We start from the raw sequence: 17,946 nt of genomic DNA, 5'->3' as shown, positions 1-17,946 counted from the left end.
GCTGGTACTAGGAACGCTGCAGTGAGTTCTACACGTGCCTGCCTTCATGGAAGTCCTCCGTCCATGGAGAAGACCAGCAGCTACTCAAAGTCATTGCAATTCAGGGCAAGGCGAACAACAATCCGTGTTTACAGCTTTTGGGAAGGTTGCAATTTACCCTGAATGGGAGCCCCTCGGGGTCCTGACCAGGGTTCTAAAGCATGACTGGGAGTTTTCCTGGAAGCTAGGGATGGACAAAGCATTCCAGGTAGAGGGAATAGCGATACAAAGGTGTGAAGTTAATACTGATATGTTCTGTGATGTGAATTACTATATAAGAAATGCAGGTGTAAACATAATACCATGTTAAAAATAATAACTGGCATCCGGACTGCCAGCTCCTATGAGGTGCTCATGGGTGCTGGATGAAGGAGATTCTCAGAATCCACAGTGACACCGACTGGGTCACACACCACCCACAGGGACACAGCACAGTTGGAGCTTGGTGTGCAAGCTCAAGGCCTTCCTTAGACATCTTGGGGCTTCTGACCCATCACCAAAGACAGTGTCCTAGCCTAGTTCCTCTGAGAAGTCTGTATCCCCTTACTAGTTCCAGCTGCCCCACTCTCTGGCCCACACTAGGCTCCCCCCTAGGCTCCCTGCCCACCTGAGATCGAGCACAGTCTCATGGGGTCTGCTCCCAGCTCAGAGATGCTGACCCAGGTCTTCCTGTCCCCCACTCTCTCACCAAACCCTTTCTCCTCTCAACCTTCTCGCCGCCTTCTTTTCCACCCGAGGGACAGCTGAGACCTCTCTTTGCCCCTCTTGGCTCTATATGGACATCCACAGGCTCAGTCATTTCACAGGGACAGAGAGAGGCATTGTCACTGCCACAAAAGATGTCACCAAGGAGAAAAAGAGGAGCAGGCGAGCTTTCCCCATAGTTTCTCACTGGGTTTGGCATCATGGCCATGGAGTCCCCTCCCCCTCCCCCACCAGCTCCAGGTAAGACTACAGAAATGGTCCGCCTTCCCCACGCCCACCAATCCCGTCAGACCAAAGCGGATTCCTTTTAAAAAGAGGAGAAACAAATAAGATGAGAACAACACAAATTAATTTTTAATATATTGCCCTGCCCCACACTCATCTCCATAAGAAAAAACAGGAGTGCAAAGGCTCGATGCTGTTTATGTCAGTGTTTTCAAACCGCGGTTCATGACTCAGTTTCCATTGGCTACCTCATGGCTGCTCCAGCTATCTCTCGTTATGTAACAAAGACCTCTAACACTTAGGGGCTTACCACCACTACCCAATTATTAATTAACCGTCCATTATACACTTTGAGGAGTACCACCCTACCCTCCTTTGTCAACTACTCGGGTTCTCTAATAGCCATCCCTGTAGTCTTACCCTCCAAGCCTAAGTTGGAAAGCTGGGAGGCGAGGACGGGAAGACTCTGGACAGAGCCGAGGGTCCCTGGTTCTTGAATAGGGGCTTGCGCGGCAGCCGCAACGCACGGTACGTGTTGAGGCCCGGCACATGGAAGCCCGGGGACAGCCCGTGACGATCCAAGGGGTAAAAGCTGACGAGCTGCCGGTGCTGAGCCTCCAGGGACAGCCAGGCGTCGCCGAGCGGCAGCGCGCACGGGAACTCGCGGGCCACGTGCAGCCGGAACACGCGGCCCCGCAGGTGGTGCAGCGCCAGCGCGCGGAAGGCCGGGGGCACGAGCGCCTCCACGCGAGGCCCGAACTGGCCCGGCGCGCACCTCGTGGAAGGTCAGGCTGGCGAAGGTGAAGTAGCCGGCGGAGGGGCGCGCGCTGGGCGGCGGGGCCGGGCGGGGCGCAGCCTCCCGCAGGGCCCTCTCCATGGCCGGCAGGAGCACGTCGCAAGCCTGCGCCACCAGGTGCAGCGGCGGCACCAGGGAGAAGGTGGCGGCGTAGCCGTCCAGGTCGCCGTCCTTGCGCTCCACGCGGTAGCCCCTTTGCGCGTGGAAGTGCCAAGGTGTGCCCGTCTCATTGGCGAAGTAGGCTCCAGAGCAGGCCAGCAGCGGCGTCGGGCGGCAGGAGCCGCTGGGCCCGCTCCCTAGAAGCACCAGGGCAGCTTGGCCAGGTCGGCGGGGGTGGAGTACATCTGGCCTGATGGGCGGTACCAGCCCAGGTCCTAGAGCGGCGCCAGCCTGCCGCTACCGTAGGAGCCCGCCGCCTAACGGGTACGCACAAGAGGGGTGAAGTCGAAGCCGGTGTCCGCCATCCCCAGAGGCTCCAGCACGGTCTCCGAGATCCAGCGCTGGTAGTCACCCTGGGCCGTGTGGGCTGCCAGGACGTGGGCCAGAAGCGAGAAGGCCGGAGTGCTGTAATGACACCTGGAAGGGGTGAAAACTGGTTTGCAGCCCAGGACGGACATCGCCAGGCCTTAAATAGCCCCTTCCCACTTGCTCAGACTGTCTGCAGTGCCACCAGCGGTTCACTGGACTGGGTGGGACAGGAAAGGAACCTGCTTCACTGCATCCCAAGTGGCCAGACCCAGAAGAGACTTTGCAGAGCACTACTCTACCTCTGGAAAAAGGAAGGGGCAGAGAATTTTCCAGGATCACATAGCAGGTATGGGGAAAGCTGGGCTGGGCGATGTACCTGGGAAAGTGGTAAAACAAATCGTATTGGCCCTTTACACTTCAGTATGATTTACTTTAGCAGATGGAAAATTAGAGCCTTAAACTATCCTGGGTAGGAAATGATAGCAATCATGTAACTCAAGGATAAAAAACGGGAGGTTGGATTTCACTCTTCCCTTCTTCCCAGCCATGGCTGACACCAATTATCAATAAGAGGTCTCTTACCTTTCCCAGAGCAGGTGCAACTTCAGCATCTCTAAAGTAGTGCGTCAAGAAGGCATGAGGATGGATGAAAATCCGCAAACCCTTTTAGACGTGCCTGAACTCTAGCCTGACCTCCTTTTTTACAGATGAGGAAGGTGAGGTTCAGAGAGGCAAAGTACCTCCTCCAAGGTCACACAGCAAGTTAGTGGCAGAGCTTGAAGGAGGACATCAGCCTGCAGCTGCCCAAGCATTACCTGAATCCTTTCTTTCTCAGAGAAGTGGGTCCTGAGGTTCAGCATTTGGAGAAGCAGGAGGGCAAACTTCAAGAAGGGGCATCTTTTCCCAAAGAAAGGCCAACAGGCCTGGGAGGGTGGCTCTGAGGCAGGGGAGTGTCAGCTGTCCTCTGTCCAGCCCCACTGCTCCCAGAGTTGGGCTTCCCTGTTCACTGCACCACCCCCAGCTATCCACTCCCTACCTCATCAGTGTCCCATTTATTTCCATCACGGCCCTTGGCAAAATCTGTCTTTATCTTGTTTATCTATTTACTCACTAGACTGCAAACTCTATGAGGAGGGACCTCGTTGGATTTGTTTGCTGTTCCAGGCACAGAGTAGGTGCTCAGTAAATGTTGAGTTGATGAATGGAACGAACATGGGGTTCAAACTGACTCTGAGCTCAGCTCACCCCTGCCTTGCTGTGCCGCCCCTCTCTGGGCCTCAGGCTTCCCAGCTGTGGAATAGGGGTTGTACTCAGTGGCCCCCGAGGTCTCTCCTGACTTTCGCCACCTAGAATGAGGCGATGCAGCCTTTCTCCCAGAAGGGCTGTCTCGCGTCAGGAGAGGAGGTTCCTAACGTTGGCAGAGAATCAAGTTGCTCTCCTCACCCGGTTCCTGGGTCTGCCACCAGCACAGCATCCTTGAGCAGGCTCAAGGCCTCCTGGGTGCTGCCCCTCCACAGCAGAGACGTGGAGCGGAGCCTTCTGGGCAGCCCTAGGGAGGGGCAAGTGCAGTGGTCAGACCTGCTGGGCCCACGGAGGGTGGGATGGTGGGCCCCTGGGTGCACTCCCTCTGCCACCTTCCATGGGTTGAAAGATAACAATGACAAAATCACCTGACAAAACAACAATAGTCTAGAATGGGCTCTAATCAATTCTCCCTGTGTTTCGTGGGGCAAGCCACTTAATCTGTTTGAGCCACAGTCCCCTCATGTGTATGTAACATGAGGGAAACAATTCCTATATCAGAGGGTTAATGTGAGGATTAGATGAGATAAAATGCTTAGCACAGAGCTTGGTCATGGTAACTGCTCCAAAAGGAATTGTTATCATCAACGATGGAAATTTGATTCCAGAGAATTCTCGAGATCAGTGGCCACATAGCTTTGTGGAATTGGCTCCTCTCGCCACTTTGACTTTTCTGTTTATTGGATGTGACACCTTTGGAAGGATCACAGGATTGGGGTTCTTCCCATCCATCCCTCAATAGATCTTGAGCCTCTCTTTTATGCCAAGGAATGTTCTGAGTGCTGGGGATTCAGTCATGAACAAAGTCCTTTCCCATGTGGAGTTTACATTCTAGTGGAGGGGACAGACGACACACAAATAACTGTTCATGCTACAGATAAAAATAATTCCATGTAGGAAGGAAGGGCTTGCTATTTTACACAAGCTGGTCAGAGGAAGACCTCACAGAGAAGGTGACCCTCGAGCTAGTGAGACCTGGAGAAGGTGAGGGAGAGAGCCATGCAGCTCTGTGAGAAAAGAATGGCTCAGGCAGAAGAAACAGCAAATGCAAAGGCCCTGGGGCAGGAACGTCTTGGCATGTTTGGGGAATTCCATGGAACAGCCAGTGTGGCTGGAGAGGAGTGAGAAAGGGGAAGACTTGGGAGGTAAGGGATATTGGTGGGTTCAGGTACGAGATCCTCTGGGGCGCTATAGGCTATTGGCTTTTTCTCTGAGTGGGATGAGGCCACTGCAGGGGTTTTGAACAGAGGAGTGATACAATCTGACATATATTTTATCAAGGTTGCTCTGGCCACTGTGCGAATACAGACATTCAGGGGCAATGGCAGCAGCAGGGAATCCTGTAAGCAGACTTGCAAAATCCATGTTTAAATGATGGTGGCTTGTACTAGAGTGCTAGCAGTGGAGGTGGTAAGGAGTGGATGGGTTCTGGACATATTTGGAGAGTGGAGCCTACAGTATTTGATACCAGAAAAGAGGTGGAAGGTGTGGGAGTGAGACGTATCAGGATGACTCCAAGGCTTCTGGGGAGCGACTGGGGGATGGAGTCCCAAGTCCTGGGTGTAAGTTCTGACTCTAGCACTTCTTGCTGTGTGACCCCAAACCATGTGCTTTACCTCTCTGAGCTTCTATTTGCTCATCTTTAAGTGGCCTGGAGCACCTGCAGTGGTTTCTCTGTGAGGTGTTACAAGACTTAACTAAGAGAATGAATGATAAAGTGCAGAAATGGGAGAAAGCTTTAGATTAGGATGGGGCTCAATCATAAAAGGCATTGAGAGCCTAGAACAGAGTTATTCGGGCAGCCATATGCTCAGCTCGCCCCTTCGGGACTAAGAAGAGACATATAGGGTGTTTTTAAACTGACCAAACACTTAGAGAGCCCTGTGCTGGGTTCCGTGAGTATGATGAAGAATCCACAACACACCCCTAGAGGGAGCCCTGGAGTCAGATTATAACCAAGGGTGGATTTAACAGGAGGCTCATGGAGTTTAATTCTCAGGGTCCCTCACCTGCACAGCCCCGTCCGAGGTCTGTGTCTAATTTTGAATTTATGACACTGTGTTCTTAAAGAGGCCCCCCAAATTATATCCACATCAGGCCCCACTAAACCTAGGTCTACCCTTGGCTGTAATAATCAGAGCTATATTGACAAGAACCTGCTGTGTGCCAGGTACTCAGCTAAGTGATTTACACTTATTAGCTCATTCAGTCCCCCATAAAAGTCTGAACCATGGTCATTTTACAGAGGAGACAAACAAGGCTCAGAGAAGTCAAGTGACCTGTCCAAGGTCACACAGCTAGGAGGGGGCAGAGCTGGAATTCCGGTGCTCGTACCCTTAACCATTGGGCTGCCCTCCCCCAGGGAGACCCCGATCCTGTCCTGCCTGGACCACCTCAGGAAACTCCGTCCTCTCACTGAGCCTCTGGTTTACCGTCTGCTAATGAGACTGATAACAGCCATGTCCACGGACTGAGACCTCAGGCCTGAACGCACTTTGTAAAATGATAAAATGGCAGACACTCGTGAAGGATTCCTACCTTTGGGCGTTAGTGGGTTGGTGATGGCAAATATGAGCAATAGAAGGCATTTTGGGGTAAGGCAGACGGTGCCTACTTTCCCCCGCTTGGCTGGGTCAGTCACCCCACAGCACAGCCCTGCTCCCACCCACACAGCACACCTTCTTTAAACCAGCTCTCCACATTCACAGGTGGCAGATGGGCAAAATGGCCCTTCAGTAGCTTCCAGAGTAACTGGCCAGCATCAAGCCCACTCTGACCCAGTACTGCCCAGGACCCCAGCCTACTCCTGCCCTTCCATCAGGTCACCTTCCTCTTCGCTTATTATCATATCATCACCATTATTATATAGTAATTTATTCTTAATAAGTAATTCATTTACATGACTTAAAATGCTGCTCCCCAGTTCCCCCACTTGAAATGTTTGGGGCTGAGCGAGATAAGTTCAGAATCACCCACCTGAGAGCTGGCTGGCCATCCTTCGGAGGGTGATGGGCGAAGGCCTCGAGGCTGAGCCCAACTCCTCCAGCCCATCCATCAGGCTCTGCTGTTGGGGGGCTGATGCCAGGCCCAGAGGGTTGTTAATGGTGAAGCTGCTGGCATACCGTTCCAGAGGGTCATCCAGAGAGGCTACGATGCCCTCCTCCCACAGGCGGTACAGAATGAGGACTGGAAAGATCTTGGAGATGCTGGAGATCCTGAACAATGTTGGGGGCACAAGGGTGCAGTGGGCATCTTGTTGGCCTCACAGCCCCCCTCTATCTATGCCCCAGCCTCCAACTTCCTAGCCTTCTAGGAAAGCACCGAGTCCACCTTATTCAGCCTCTGAGTTGGAAATTCACAAGCCTCTGTAGCACTGGCTTTGGGACTCCTGAGAACAAACCAGAGGCAGTGAGGCTGGGCTGGATGGACACGCTGGAACACCTCCCCCATGGCAGGCCCTCCCCAGGCTCTGCCCGTTCTGGGACAGGCTTGGGTTGGGTCATACGTCTGCCTCTCACCAAATGGTCTTGGGCAAGTACTAGACTTTCTGAGATTCAGTTTCCTTGTCTGTTTCTCAGGTCGTAGAAAGAATTGAAGGAGATTGTGCACGTAAAGTGCCTGGCAGGTAGTAAATGCTCAATCAGGGGCAGCAGATATAATTGTCCCCATGCCTGGCACATAGCAGGTGCGATATGAATGGAAACGCTCACAGATCTCTGGGAGCGAATGTGTTCACTTCGCATTTTGAGCTTTGAGGATCCTACAAGCAGCACCTAGGAGAGGAGACTCTGGGTGTGCAGCAGAATGTCCCACGTGGCTTCCATCTGGGCCTCTGCTGCCAACTGACAGGGACCTGGGGCAAGAGCCCAGGAACTGGTTAGGGTTCCATTGTGGCACATGAGAGGATGGGGCACAAGGGAGCCTCTTCTGTTAGGTTTGGGGCTACGAGTTCTTTCCTGACCTACTTCTCCTGTGGTGTGATGCGGGGCACTCACTGGTCTTCTCTGGACCTCAGTCTCCTCATCTATAAAATTGTCAGGACTTAATAAAGGGCCCTGGCAGCATGGACCCCTAGTCATGATTATCTTGAGTCCCCCTTCCTGCTAGGTGCCCTTGTTCTCCCATCCCTTGCCCCCGCCCTAGGACCCTGGAGGTCCGTCAGCTGACCGGTACATCGTGTACTCATTGGGGGGCCCAGAAGCTGGGTCTGAGCCATTCTTCTTTCCGAAGTTCCCGGTCCAGAGCACAGTGTCACTGTGGATGACAACTGGAGACATGGCAGCCAGCCCCGGGGCAGACAGTTCCTGGCGCAGGATCCTGTCCACCTTGGAGGAGAAGAGCGGGAGGCTCAGAGTGTGGGTGCAGAGACACACACCCCTTGTCATCTGCACCCCCTGTCCATTCCCACACCACACCCTGCACACAGCACCCCCTGACTGGCTCCCCTTATTCTCTTCCCCCCTCCCCAGTTGCTGGAGCGGGGAGCCCAGTGAGCCTCCAAACCTTAGGTTCTCCAACCATGCCCCATGGGGTGGGCCCCCCACCCTGGCTGCAATCAGAGCAGCTTCCCTGGATCTTTTATACATAGGGCTTCCTCATAAGATTTTTGTTCAAAGAAACATTTCCTTGGCAAAATATAAAAGGAAGGAAGGGTTAAAACAACTGATCTAGTCGAAACCTTGTCTGATGCCCCAGAAAACCTCCAACAGGCCTAGGGAGTCTGACTCCCTCTTGTTGGAGAATTCACTATTTATAGAAGGCCCCAGGTTATCTGAACATTTGTTGAAAATACCTCATTCTTTTCTATGATGAAGTACAATGATGGTGACGACAGCTAACATTTATGGGACATTTAGAATATGCCAGGCCCAGTATAACTGATTTTCATACATTGTCTCATTTCATCCTCATAATAAGTCCATGCTAATTTCTCCCTCTTTTACAGAAGAGAAAACCGAGTCTATGAGCTATGAAGTGACTTGCCCAAGTGGTTAATGATCAGTAGAATCAGGATTAGAACCCCATGCTAACTCCAACCTCAGTTTGTGATTAACTGCCAGAGCAATTGTAAATATCCCGAGTTGCGCTGTGTCTACCTGTTTCCACTGCTGCACTAACGCCTCTCTGAGCCTCAGTTTCCTCCTCCATTCTCAAGGTAGTCATATGAAGAGATTAGCACGTGCTAGGTACTCCCTAAAAGGCAGCCGTAGTTATTGCTGGTTTTTTCCTTTAATTCCTATGACCCCTGGGAGCTACATGGCACCGTTCTGTTCCCTCTCCTTCACCATATGTCCTATGTTTGCAGACAGTGATTGTGTCTCTCTGCGTTGACCATGCCTTCTCTTATGTGGACGCGTCACCTGCCTTCCCTTCAGCTGTCCCTCAGACTGCGGTTTCAAATTCTCCCACCACCTTGCTGCTCATACACCTCTGACCATGTTTCATTTGTCTGTATGTCTCCTAAGGTGAGTGACCCACGTGGGTGGGGTCTGACTGGCACCGACTAGAGCTGGCTGACAAATCCTCTAGTGTTAAGCCATCCTGCAGAGGTAAAAGTTGTGTTGTGTGTGGCGGGGAGGGGCTGTTTTTAATCATATTGTAATGGCTTCTGTGATACGGGCTCTGTCATCCTCTCCCATCTCATCTTTCTCCTCCCCCCACCTATGGCCCCACCAGACTGAATTTCCCCTAAGTTCTCTGTATGTGCCTTGTACTAACTCTGCTGCCTCTGGGCCTTTGTACATGCTGTTCCCTCTATCCAACACACACCCTTCACTCCCTCCAAGCTTCCTTACTACACAGGTGCCCATCATCTGGGGTCTCCTACTCGTTCACGTCTCAGTTCAGACACAACTTCCTCCAGAAGCCTTCCTTGACCCCCAAGGCCCAAACAGTCCCCTAAACTTTCCCTGGCCTCACTCTTAGCCCTGTGTTATAAATATTGCTTATCATGACTATTCCCTTACTCCCAGACTAGTAGCTTCTTCAGAGCAGGACAGTATCTTCTTCCTGTCATATCCTTGGTGCCTAGCACAGACCAGGTGCTCCAAAATTCCACGTTGTATGAATGAGTGAATGCCGTTTCCAGCACAGAGAGTGTATCCTCCCCTTCATCCTCCAGGCCTAGCACACACACAGTTCCCTGCTGGGCCATCACTGACCTTTTCCAGGGCTTCCTTCAACACGGGGAGGGGGTGTGCCAGGGGCACAGGTTCGGGGTGCTGGGGACACATCCTCACAGGGGCAGCAGTCACTTCTGATCCCAAGGAACCTGCAGGGAACAGAGAAGAGGCCAGAGATCAGGATCGGAGTCTAGGGGTCATCCTAGAGGAGGTGGGAGGGTGGCAGCAAAGGCCAGAGCCAGGCCTCGGGGCCAGCCCTCCCAGCTGGCAGCAGCCTTACCAGGAAATGATACCAGGATACAGAGACCAGCCATGGGCAGCAAGGGACAAAGGGCAGAGCATGCCTGGAGGAGAAGGGACAGCCCCACGCTCACCACCTGCTGCTTGGCCTTCAAGAAACCAGTTCGGCCACCGTTCCTGATTGGCAGCCCTTCTCTCTTGCACGACCAGCTTCCTCCCTCCATGTGATCAGCAGACTTTAGACTAAGGTCCAGCTCCTTAGGGTAGGCTCAGCCATGTCTCTCTTTCCCTAGTTCCAATTACATATTTGGGTAGAGAAGTGAACTTGGGGCCCCACGTAGGCTTCAGGCCTAAACCACAAGGGACTATACTCATTGTATCACCAGAACCATGAGTCTGGGCATGGAGTGGGGCCGGGGAGAAGACGTGAATCTCATTCCGCTTTGGTCGGGCTATATGGCTTCGCTGGAACCGCAGGGGAAAAGGTGTAGGCCTTGGCAGGGCAGGATTCAGGCTGGAAGACCATCACAATGAGCCTCAGACCTCCCCTCATTCTCTAAGGATGGTAGGGGGTGGTAAGGATATAAGCGCCCTGAGGAGCTGCACCCTTTTCAAATCCTCCTACTGCTTCCCCAGACGACTACCTAGAACGGAAGGAGGGTGGAGGTTCACTGTGGCCATAAAGTCTTGTCGCTCTTCCCACTTCTTCACTCCGGCTGACTGTGCGACTTGTTATGACCAATAGAATGAGGCTGAATGAATCACTGGTGTGGGCATTTGCTGACTGGGAATACGGCCCATCGTGGACAAGCCTGAGAACGAGAGTCCTAGGAGGCAGAGCTGACTTGCCCTACTGCGCTGGAGGGAGAGCCCAGGTTAGACCAGCTGCAGAACTGTCAGCCAACCCACGGGATGAGAAAGAATAAATCACTTTGTTTGAAGCCAGTAGGTGTGGGAGTGGTTTGTTACTCAGCAATAGAGAACTGAGATTGTCCCGAACAGGAAAATTACATACCTTAAGGAAGATCTCTCAACAGCTCCATGACATACCATGTTTCCTGAATATCAGACCTAGCCAGACAATCAGTTCTAACGCGTCTTTTGGAGCAAAAATTAATATAAGACCTGGTCTTATTTTACTATAAGACCGGGTATAATATAATATAATATACCGGGTCTTTATAATATGATACCGGGTCTTATATTAATTTTTGCTCCAAAAGACCCATTAGAGCTGATTGTCCAGCTAGGTCTTCTTTTAGGGGAAGCGCGGTAGGTTTAATATTTGGAGTAGGGCGGGCTCGGCCAGAGCCTAAGCTTTGCTCAGCCTGGGATCCAGGTAGGGCTGGTGTCTGCAGCCATACAACTCCAATGATACATACGCACACAGAAGAAATCAGCTGGGAATCTTAAAATGCAGATTTGATTCAGTAGATATGGGGTGGGTCCTGGGCGTCCCCATTTTCACCAACCTCTCAGGTGATGCTTCTGGAAGGATGAGGACCCAGGGATGGTCCATGAACTGTTTCTCTCCCATTTGTGACAAATTAAGCACAAAATTTGAGAGAAAGCATTTAGAAACTTTTATAACCGTTTCGTGAACTAATTTTGTGTCTGTTGAATCTAACTATTCAAAACTTGGGCTTCTGGTTTGTATGTCTTTCTTTTCATTTAATTTCTCTAATAGTTCATTTTGATATATTTATAGTAATACTGGTCTGCTATGGATTGGACAGGCCAACCTGCCCACTTGGGGACTATTTGCTTGAGGGGCTAAGGAGCTGCTGATAAAGGAATTTTACCCTAGAAAGAAAGAATTAGGGTGGGAGAGGAAGACGCTGGTGAGAAACTAAAAAGGAGCCATTTCGGCAAAAAAATCTCTGTGAGACTTTGGAGCCCAGGGCCGCTTGTTGAGCCTTTGGCCTCTGCAGCACTCCAAGGAATGGAGAGAGCTAGTCTCCCCAACTTCGGTGGAGACCTGGGATTCTAGACCTTCCAGGATCCTAGGAGGTTGGAGGTCCCAGAGGTGGCTGTAGCAACAGAGGGGCTGGTAGACATTCCCAGCAGTGGCGGCTCATTTCCTGAGCCTTGACCAGTCCAGGATGGAGAGGCTCCAAGAAATGACAGCTGCTGCCCATGGACACCTGCGTTGTTCCTCTCAGGGTCTTAGATATAGCTGGGGAAGGGTCCTTACAGGGGGACAGGGCCTGGAGGTCCCACCATGGCGGTTGAAGGCAGAGCAAGAGGAGCAGTTTGCACTTTCTGGGGAACCCTGAGTTTTGCCCCCAGACGGGGTGGCTTAGGGAAACCTCAGGGGCATTAGGATCCCCGTTTTATACACAAGGGCATCAGGGCATCTCCAGGGGTCACATGACTGGCCCCAAGACGCACAGTCAGAGTTGGAGTCTGAGTGGAGGCAAGAGCTTCTGTGTCTAAATCTTATGATCCTCCCCCTACACCCTCGGATCAGGAGTGGCAGCTCAAAGCCCACGAGGACCCACAGGGGTGGGGAGACATTCAAGGGTGTTTCTGCATTCACCCGTCTTCAGTTTGGGGAGGTGATACTGCCAGAGGAAGCAGCCAGTCATGAACACAGACAGCAGGAAGAAGCCGCAGGCGGCCGGGAAGAGCCACTTCTTTTTTACTTTCAGCCAGCAGCCAGCCTGGGACAGGGTGGGGGTGGGGGACAAGTCCCTGGGGGTCAGCCAGAGGGAGGAGAGAGAGGGACCCTGCCTGGCCCCTCCTATGCCTTAGGTTCACTCAGACATCATGGAAGTCCATAGCTTGGGGTTAATTTCACACCTGTAAGACCAAGGTCCTCCCCAGTATGACCCATTCAGCAGTTCTGCCGTATGGGCCTCTGCTCCCCTGTGCCTTTGCATAGCCGGTTCCTTCTGCGGGGCATGCTTTCTGTCTCCTGTGTACTTAGTGAAATATCTTCGACCAGCTGCAATGCCACCTCCTCCATGAAGCCTTCCACAACTCTCCTCACCCAGGTCCCCTCCAAGACACTTGGAGCAAACCTTCGTTAGAGTGCAAATCCAACTCTAGTACAACAGCTGTTTTACTCCTCTTAGCTGATGGAGGGTGAGTTCTCCAAGGAAAGGGCCACTTCTTCCCTTTCTCTCCTCCACGGCCTCTGGTTTATCCTGGTTTGTTTGGTTCACTGTGGTATTCCCAGTGCCTAGAACAGTTACTGCCACGTCACAGGCCCAATAAATATTTGTTAAATGAGTGAATGGGTGGAAATATACATCCTAGGTAGAGTTGAAACCCTCTACGTCTCCTTTGCAGATCTCAGTCTCCTCGCCATAACCTCCCCAGATCTAACACCCATTCTGGTCTGGGTGCTTATCATTATCACACATGCCTTTATTCTTTGACTATGTGTTTAAGCATCAATAAACAGCATGTACTATGGTTTTGCACATTTTTAAACTTACAGAAGTGATATTATCCTCCTGCAACTCCTCCTACTGTATTATCCTCCTGCAACGTGTTTTCCCCCCCTTTGATACATGCAGCTCTGGATTATTCATTTTAACTTCTGTAGAGTATACGGTTGTAGGAATATACTTCATAGTGTAATAGAGACTGGAGTTGGGGCCAGGCTGCCTTACTACATGACTGTTTTATACATTTGAGGTGGTACCACTGTGGCCAGGAGTGAAATTTCTGGGTGTTCAGGTGTGGCCGTCTTCAGCTTAACCAGATTCTATCCAGTTGTTCCAATTTACATTCCCACAACTTGTGATTCTCGCCAATTTTAATTTGCATTGCCTTGATGACTACTGAAGTTGGACACCTTTTCATGCGTTTACCAGGTATATTTGGGTTTGCTTTTCTGTGAAGAAACTGCTCTTATCCTTTACTTGTTTTTCTTTTTTTTTCTATTCAATTTTCTTCACTTATTAGAGTTCTTTATAAGTTCTGGGAGTCTTGTTTGTGCCTTGTCTTTTCACACTGCGTCTATGATAACTTTTGTTGAGAGGCAGAATAATGTAGTGGTGAATCTGCGGTTTAACTTCAGTTCAACCATCCTGGATGTGTGACCTTAAGAAAGTCACTTAACCTCTCTGTGCTTCTGTTCCCTCATCTGTAAAGCGGAGGTGATAATAGTGCCTGCCTCATACGTTTGTGAGGATTAAACGAATTAATATCTAGGAAGTACATATTGTCTGACACATTGTAAGACCTATTAGCTCTTATTGTCCAAGAGAGGGCTTTTTGTGGTGGTTCTGGTTGTTGCCAATCAAAGTCGCCGATAGTGTATTTTTTGTCTGCTCTGTGTGTGAGTGTGTGGGTGTGTTGAGTGTGCTTAAGAAATCCTTTTCGCAGAAATCTTAAATATAGATTTCTACACTTTCATACACAGAAATATTTTTGGTTATGGTGTAAGGAAGGGATTTTATTTTTTCCATGTTGATAATCGATCCTCTCAGTGCCATGTATTAAGTTCTCCAACCTGTCCCCCGCTGACTTGTATGCCATCTCTGAAACACACCAGTGTCTGTACGTACTGACAGCTTGTTTCCTAAGCTCCGTTCCATTAGAGTCTCAGTGGGTTTCTCTTCTGTCCCTCTCTGTCCAATCCTACACTCTCTTCCGTAAGAAGATCGCTCATTTACTATGTGTCAGGCGCTGTCCTACAGGAAACAGTCCGGCCAGAGTGGCTTTCTGTGACCTGACCCTGACCTTCTCCATCGACCCATTCCTGCCTCTCCTCATCCCTCTTGCATCTGGATGCTCCCACTTCATGCTTTGTTCCCCTCCGTGCCTTTGCACCTGCCATTCCCTCTGGCTCTGAGGCTCTTTCTATCCTTTTTCACCCAACAAACGTGTTCTTCCCTTAAAACCCATGGGCCACTGTGAAGCCCTGTCGTCCTCCCCCGGGCAGAACTGAGGCCCTCTCCTCTCTCTGTACACTCCGTTACTGCATTAGAATAGAACCTGCACTGGTTATTCCTGGCTTCTTTGTCTGGTTCCCTACTAGTGGTGAGTGTCTCCATTGCCACGATCATTCCACTTGGCTTTTATGCCCACAACACCTGGCATTCTGCCTGGCACTGGCAAGTTCTCAGGAAATGTGCTTTGACCTTGACGTTATCCTGCAACTTGAAAGACTTGGGTTCAAATCTCAGCCCCACCACCCGAGTCAGTTATAACTGGAAAAGTCCCTTCCCCTTTTGGGCCCCATTTCTTCAGCTGTTGGAGAGAACTGGAGTATTTATAAAGAGTTCTCTTTTACCTCTGGAAATCTCATGTGATTTCAAAAGTATCTTCCACCTCGAGAATTTGGGGTTCACACTGAAGCCATTCTTTATCCATCATTTCAAAGATTGGAAACAACCCAACTGGTGGATGAATAGACAACGTGTGGTACATCCATGCAATGGAATACTACCCAGCAATGTAAAGGAACAAACTACCGACACACGCAGTGATGTGGCTGAATCTCAAATGCATGATGCTACGTGAAATAAGCCAGACCCAAAAGACTACAGACGGTACCATTCCATTTTCATAACATTCTGGAAAAGGCAAAGCTGTAGGGACAGAAGACAACTCGGTGGCTGCCTAGGGTAGGGATGGGAGGAGACACGCTACAAGAAGGGGACTTGGGGAGGTGATGAACACCCATTCTGTGTCTTGACTGTCGTGGTGGTTATGGGACTGTATGTATTTGTCAGAACTCATAGAGCTGTACACCAAAAAGTGTTGGTTTAGTGCCTGTCAACTATAGCTCAGTTTTTGTTGTTGTTGCTTTTTTTAAAATGAAGCCATTTACAGTCCCAAGAACATTAGGATGTGTCCACCTGGGAGTCGGAGGGGTGACAGCAGACGCAAGACCCTTCCTTGTGAATTCACAAGGCGCGAATGGGGGCTCTCTGGTATTGTTGTGAGTTTGTTATGAGAGGGAAGTTGGAAGGTTCTCCCCTTTGAGCATGAGCAAAGGACCCCTGGGGCAGGGCCAGTGAGGGCACCCTCGTGGGAGAGCTGTCTGATATCCCTTAACAGGCATCTATGGTAGGACCAGGATGTGTCGTCTCATCTTCAGGTGAAGAATGCAATTCAGAGATGTGAAATGACTCCCCAAGGTCATGGGCAGCGAATGATGGAGCCGGGGGTCTAGCTCTAAGCTATGCACCACCCCACCCTCTGCATGTGGCTAGGGTCTCTGCACCCCCAATTTGTAGTCCTTCTCTGGGGCCCAGCCCCATCTCATGTCTGTCTCCAATCTCAGTATTTATTCCCATAGACCCAAAGTGGGGTCAGTGTTTCACCTCTAAGCTGCACACCAGCTGCTCACATTTTGACTTGCAATAGGTACTAGGACTCTCTCCCTCTCCCTTTCCAGCTGGAAAATGCTGGCAGGGGGAGGGCGGACTCAGGAAGAGCCAGGCTCTCCCAAACCCCACCTGTAACACAACTCCCCAGCTCCTTCCCTGGGGGATCTTCAGCCCACAGACCTTCACTCATTTCTCCTCCTCGCTGTCTGCTCTGGGACAGCCCTCCTGTCTCTTGATACATTCAGAAAGAGTCCCCAACGGCCAGCTGTGTGCTGGGCACAGGGCTACGCCCGGAGGTGCAGCACCTTTCCCCCAGGGAGCCAGCAGAATGGAGGTCAGACACAGGGCTCTGGGCCCACGTGAAGCATGGCCTGACTCCGGCTCTGCCCTTGCTGGCTTTGGACTAATGACTGCACCTCTCTGAGTCTCGGTTTCCTCGTCTGCATAATGGGAATGACCTCATAGAATTCAAGTGATGTTAAATGAGACAGTGCGTGCAAAGTCCCTAGAAAGTTGTTCCCTAGTTAGTAGCTAGCGTTGCTGTAATAATTCCTCTGGGAGACAGCCGTGAACAGAGCATGTGCAGAAGGCCCCGGGGACTTTGGGGTACCTGTGAGCTCAGTAGCACCCTGGGAGGAAAACTTCATTGAATGGGGAGTTGGGGATGGGTTGGGAATAGCACCCCAGTCAGAAGCCTGGAGATATGAAAAGGAAGAGGAGCAGTTTCTCATTTGTTTTGAGAATTCAGTGAGTTAATACACATAAAATACTTGAAACTATTCCTGGCCTGTGGTGCGCACTCTACAACTGTTAGTGGTGACAGTGAAGGGGACGTGGGGTGATCTAGGCCAATATTTGAAGCAAGCCTTCGTGGGCCATGCCTCACCTGAGTCTTCCTTCTCTCCGAGGCGTGGAAGATCCCAACTCCTCGGGGATTTCGGTCTACAGGGCAGGAGACCCTGGGAGTGGGAAATTCAGTCAGAGGAGCGAAGGCAAAGAGAGATGTTGTGAGGCTGGAAAAGAGAGGAAGGGGACAGAAATGCCAGAAGACAGGCGGGGGTGAGGATGGGAGGACACAAAGCAACCTCCTCTCGCCCCTATAAAGCTCCCCGTCAAAAACAGGGATAAAAAAAAAAAAAAAAAAAAACAGGGATAATGAGCTCAGAAAACCAGCTGGCTGGGTCTGCCCGGGTCTGTCTTGACTTTAGCACTGAATGTCCCAAATCCCTCTGTCACCCTCCCTGCCACGGCCTCTACTTCCAGCTCCTCCTCCCACTTCTAGCCTCAGAAACAACCCTGTCAGACCCCCCCTCCCACCCCGGGATATTTAGCCCCAACTCACCCTCTTCTGGAAGACTCAGGAAGAACAGGGCAGGGCAGGCCGCGCTGTGGCTGGCCAGTGCCTCCCGGAGTCTGCTGTGCTCCAGGGGACAGGAATGGCTTCCTGAGCTCTGAGGCACAGTCTTCACCAGGACTCCCCAGGGGCTGGCAGATGTGGTGCCTGATTTGCCCAGCGCTAATCCCTCCATGCCCTCGGCCATGGGGATTAGTTTCTGAGGTCCCCAAGTGTGAGCAGCGGGGAGGGGGCACATCTGCCAGGGAGACTGGCCAGCACCACGTGATCCAGGTTGGTGGGCAAAGGAATGCTCTCTCTAAAATGAGTCTCTGCCGAGCCCACAGTAAGAAAGATTACAGGTGTTGCCAGGAAAACAGCCCACCCACTGGCCCCCCAGCTTCATCAGTCCCCCACACCAACTCC

The 17,946-nt window shown here is 51.3% G+C and overlaps 1 protein-coding gene across 1 annotated transcript; it reads right to left on the bottom strand.

The window, feature by feature from the left end:
* Positions 1–1,147: 1,147 nt before the first annotated feature.
* LACTBL1 (lactamase beta like 1) lies at positions 1,148–17,728 on the bottom strand (the record flags this gene model as incomplete). Its single annotated transcript, XM_081058066.1, is given in 11 exon segments — positions 1,148–1,729; positions 1,731–2,079; positions 2,082–2,139; positions 2,143–2,181; positions 2,185–2,341; positions 3,677–3,782; positions 6,512–6,750; positions 7,703–7,860; positions 9,697–9,806; positions 17,074–17,160; positions 17,530–17,728. Coding segments are annotated over 11 exon segments (1,833 nt in total). The 3' UTR covers positions 1,148–1,398.
* Positions 17,729–17,946: the final 218 nt, after the last annotated feature.

The sequence above is a fragment of the Rhinolophus hipposideros genome (assembly GCF_964194185.1).
Source record: "Rhinolophus hipposideros genome assembly, chromosome: 8".
NCBI lineage: Eukaryota > Metazoa > Chordata > Mammalia > Chiroptera > Rhinolophidae > Rhinolophus > Rhinolophus hipposideros.
Note: the sequence above shows the minus strand (reverse complement) of the source record. Positions and strands in the feature narration are given on the sequence as shown.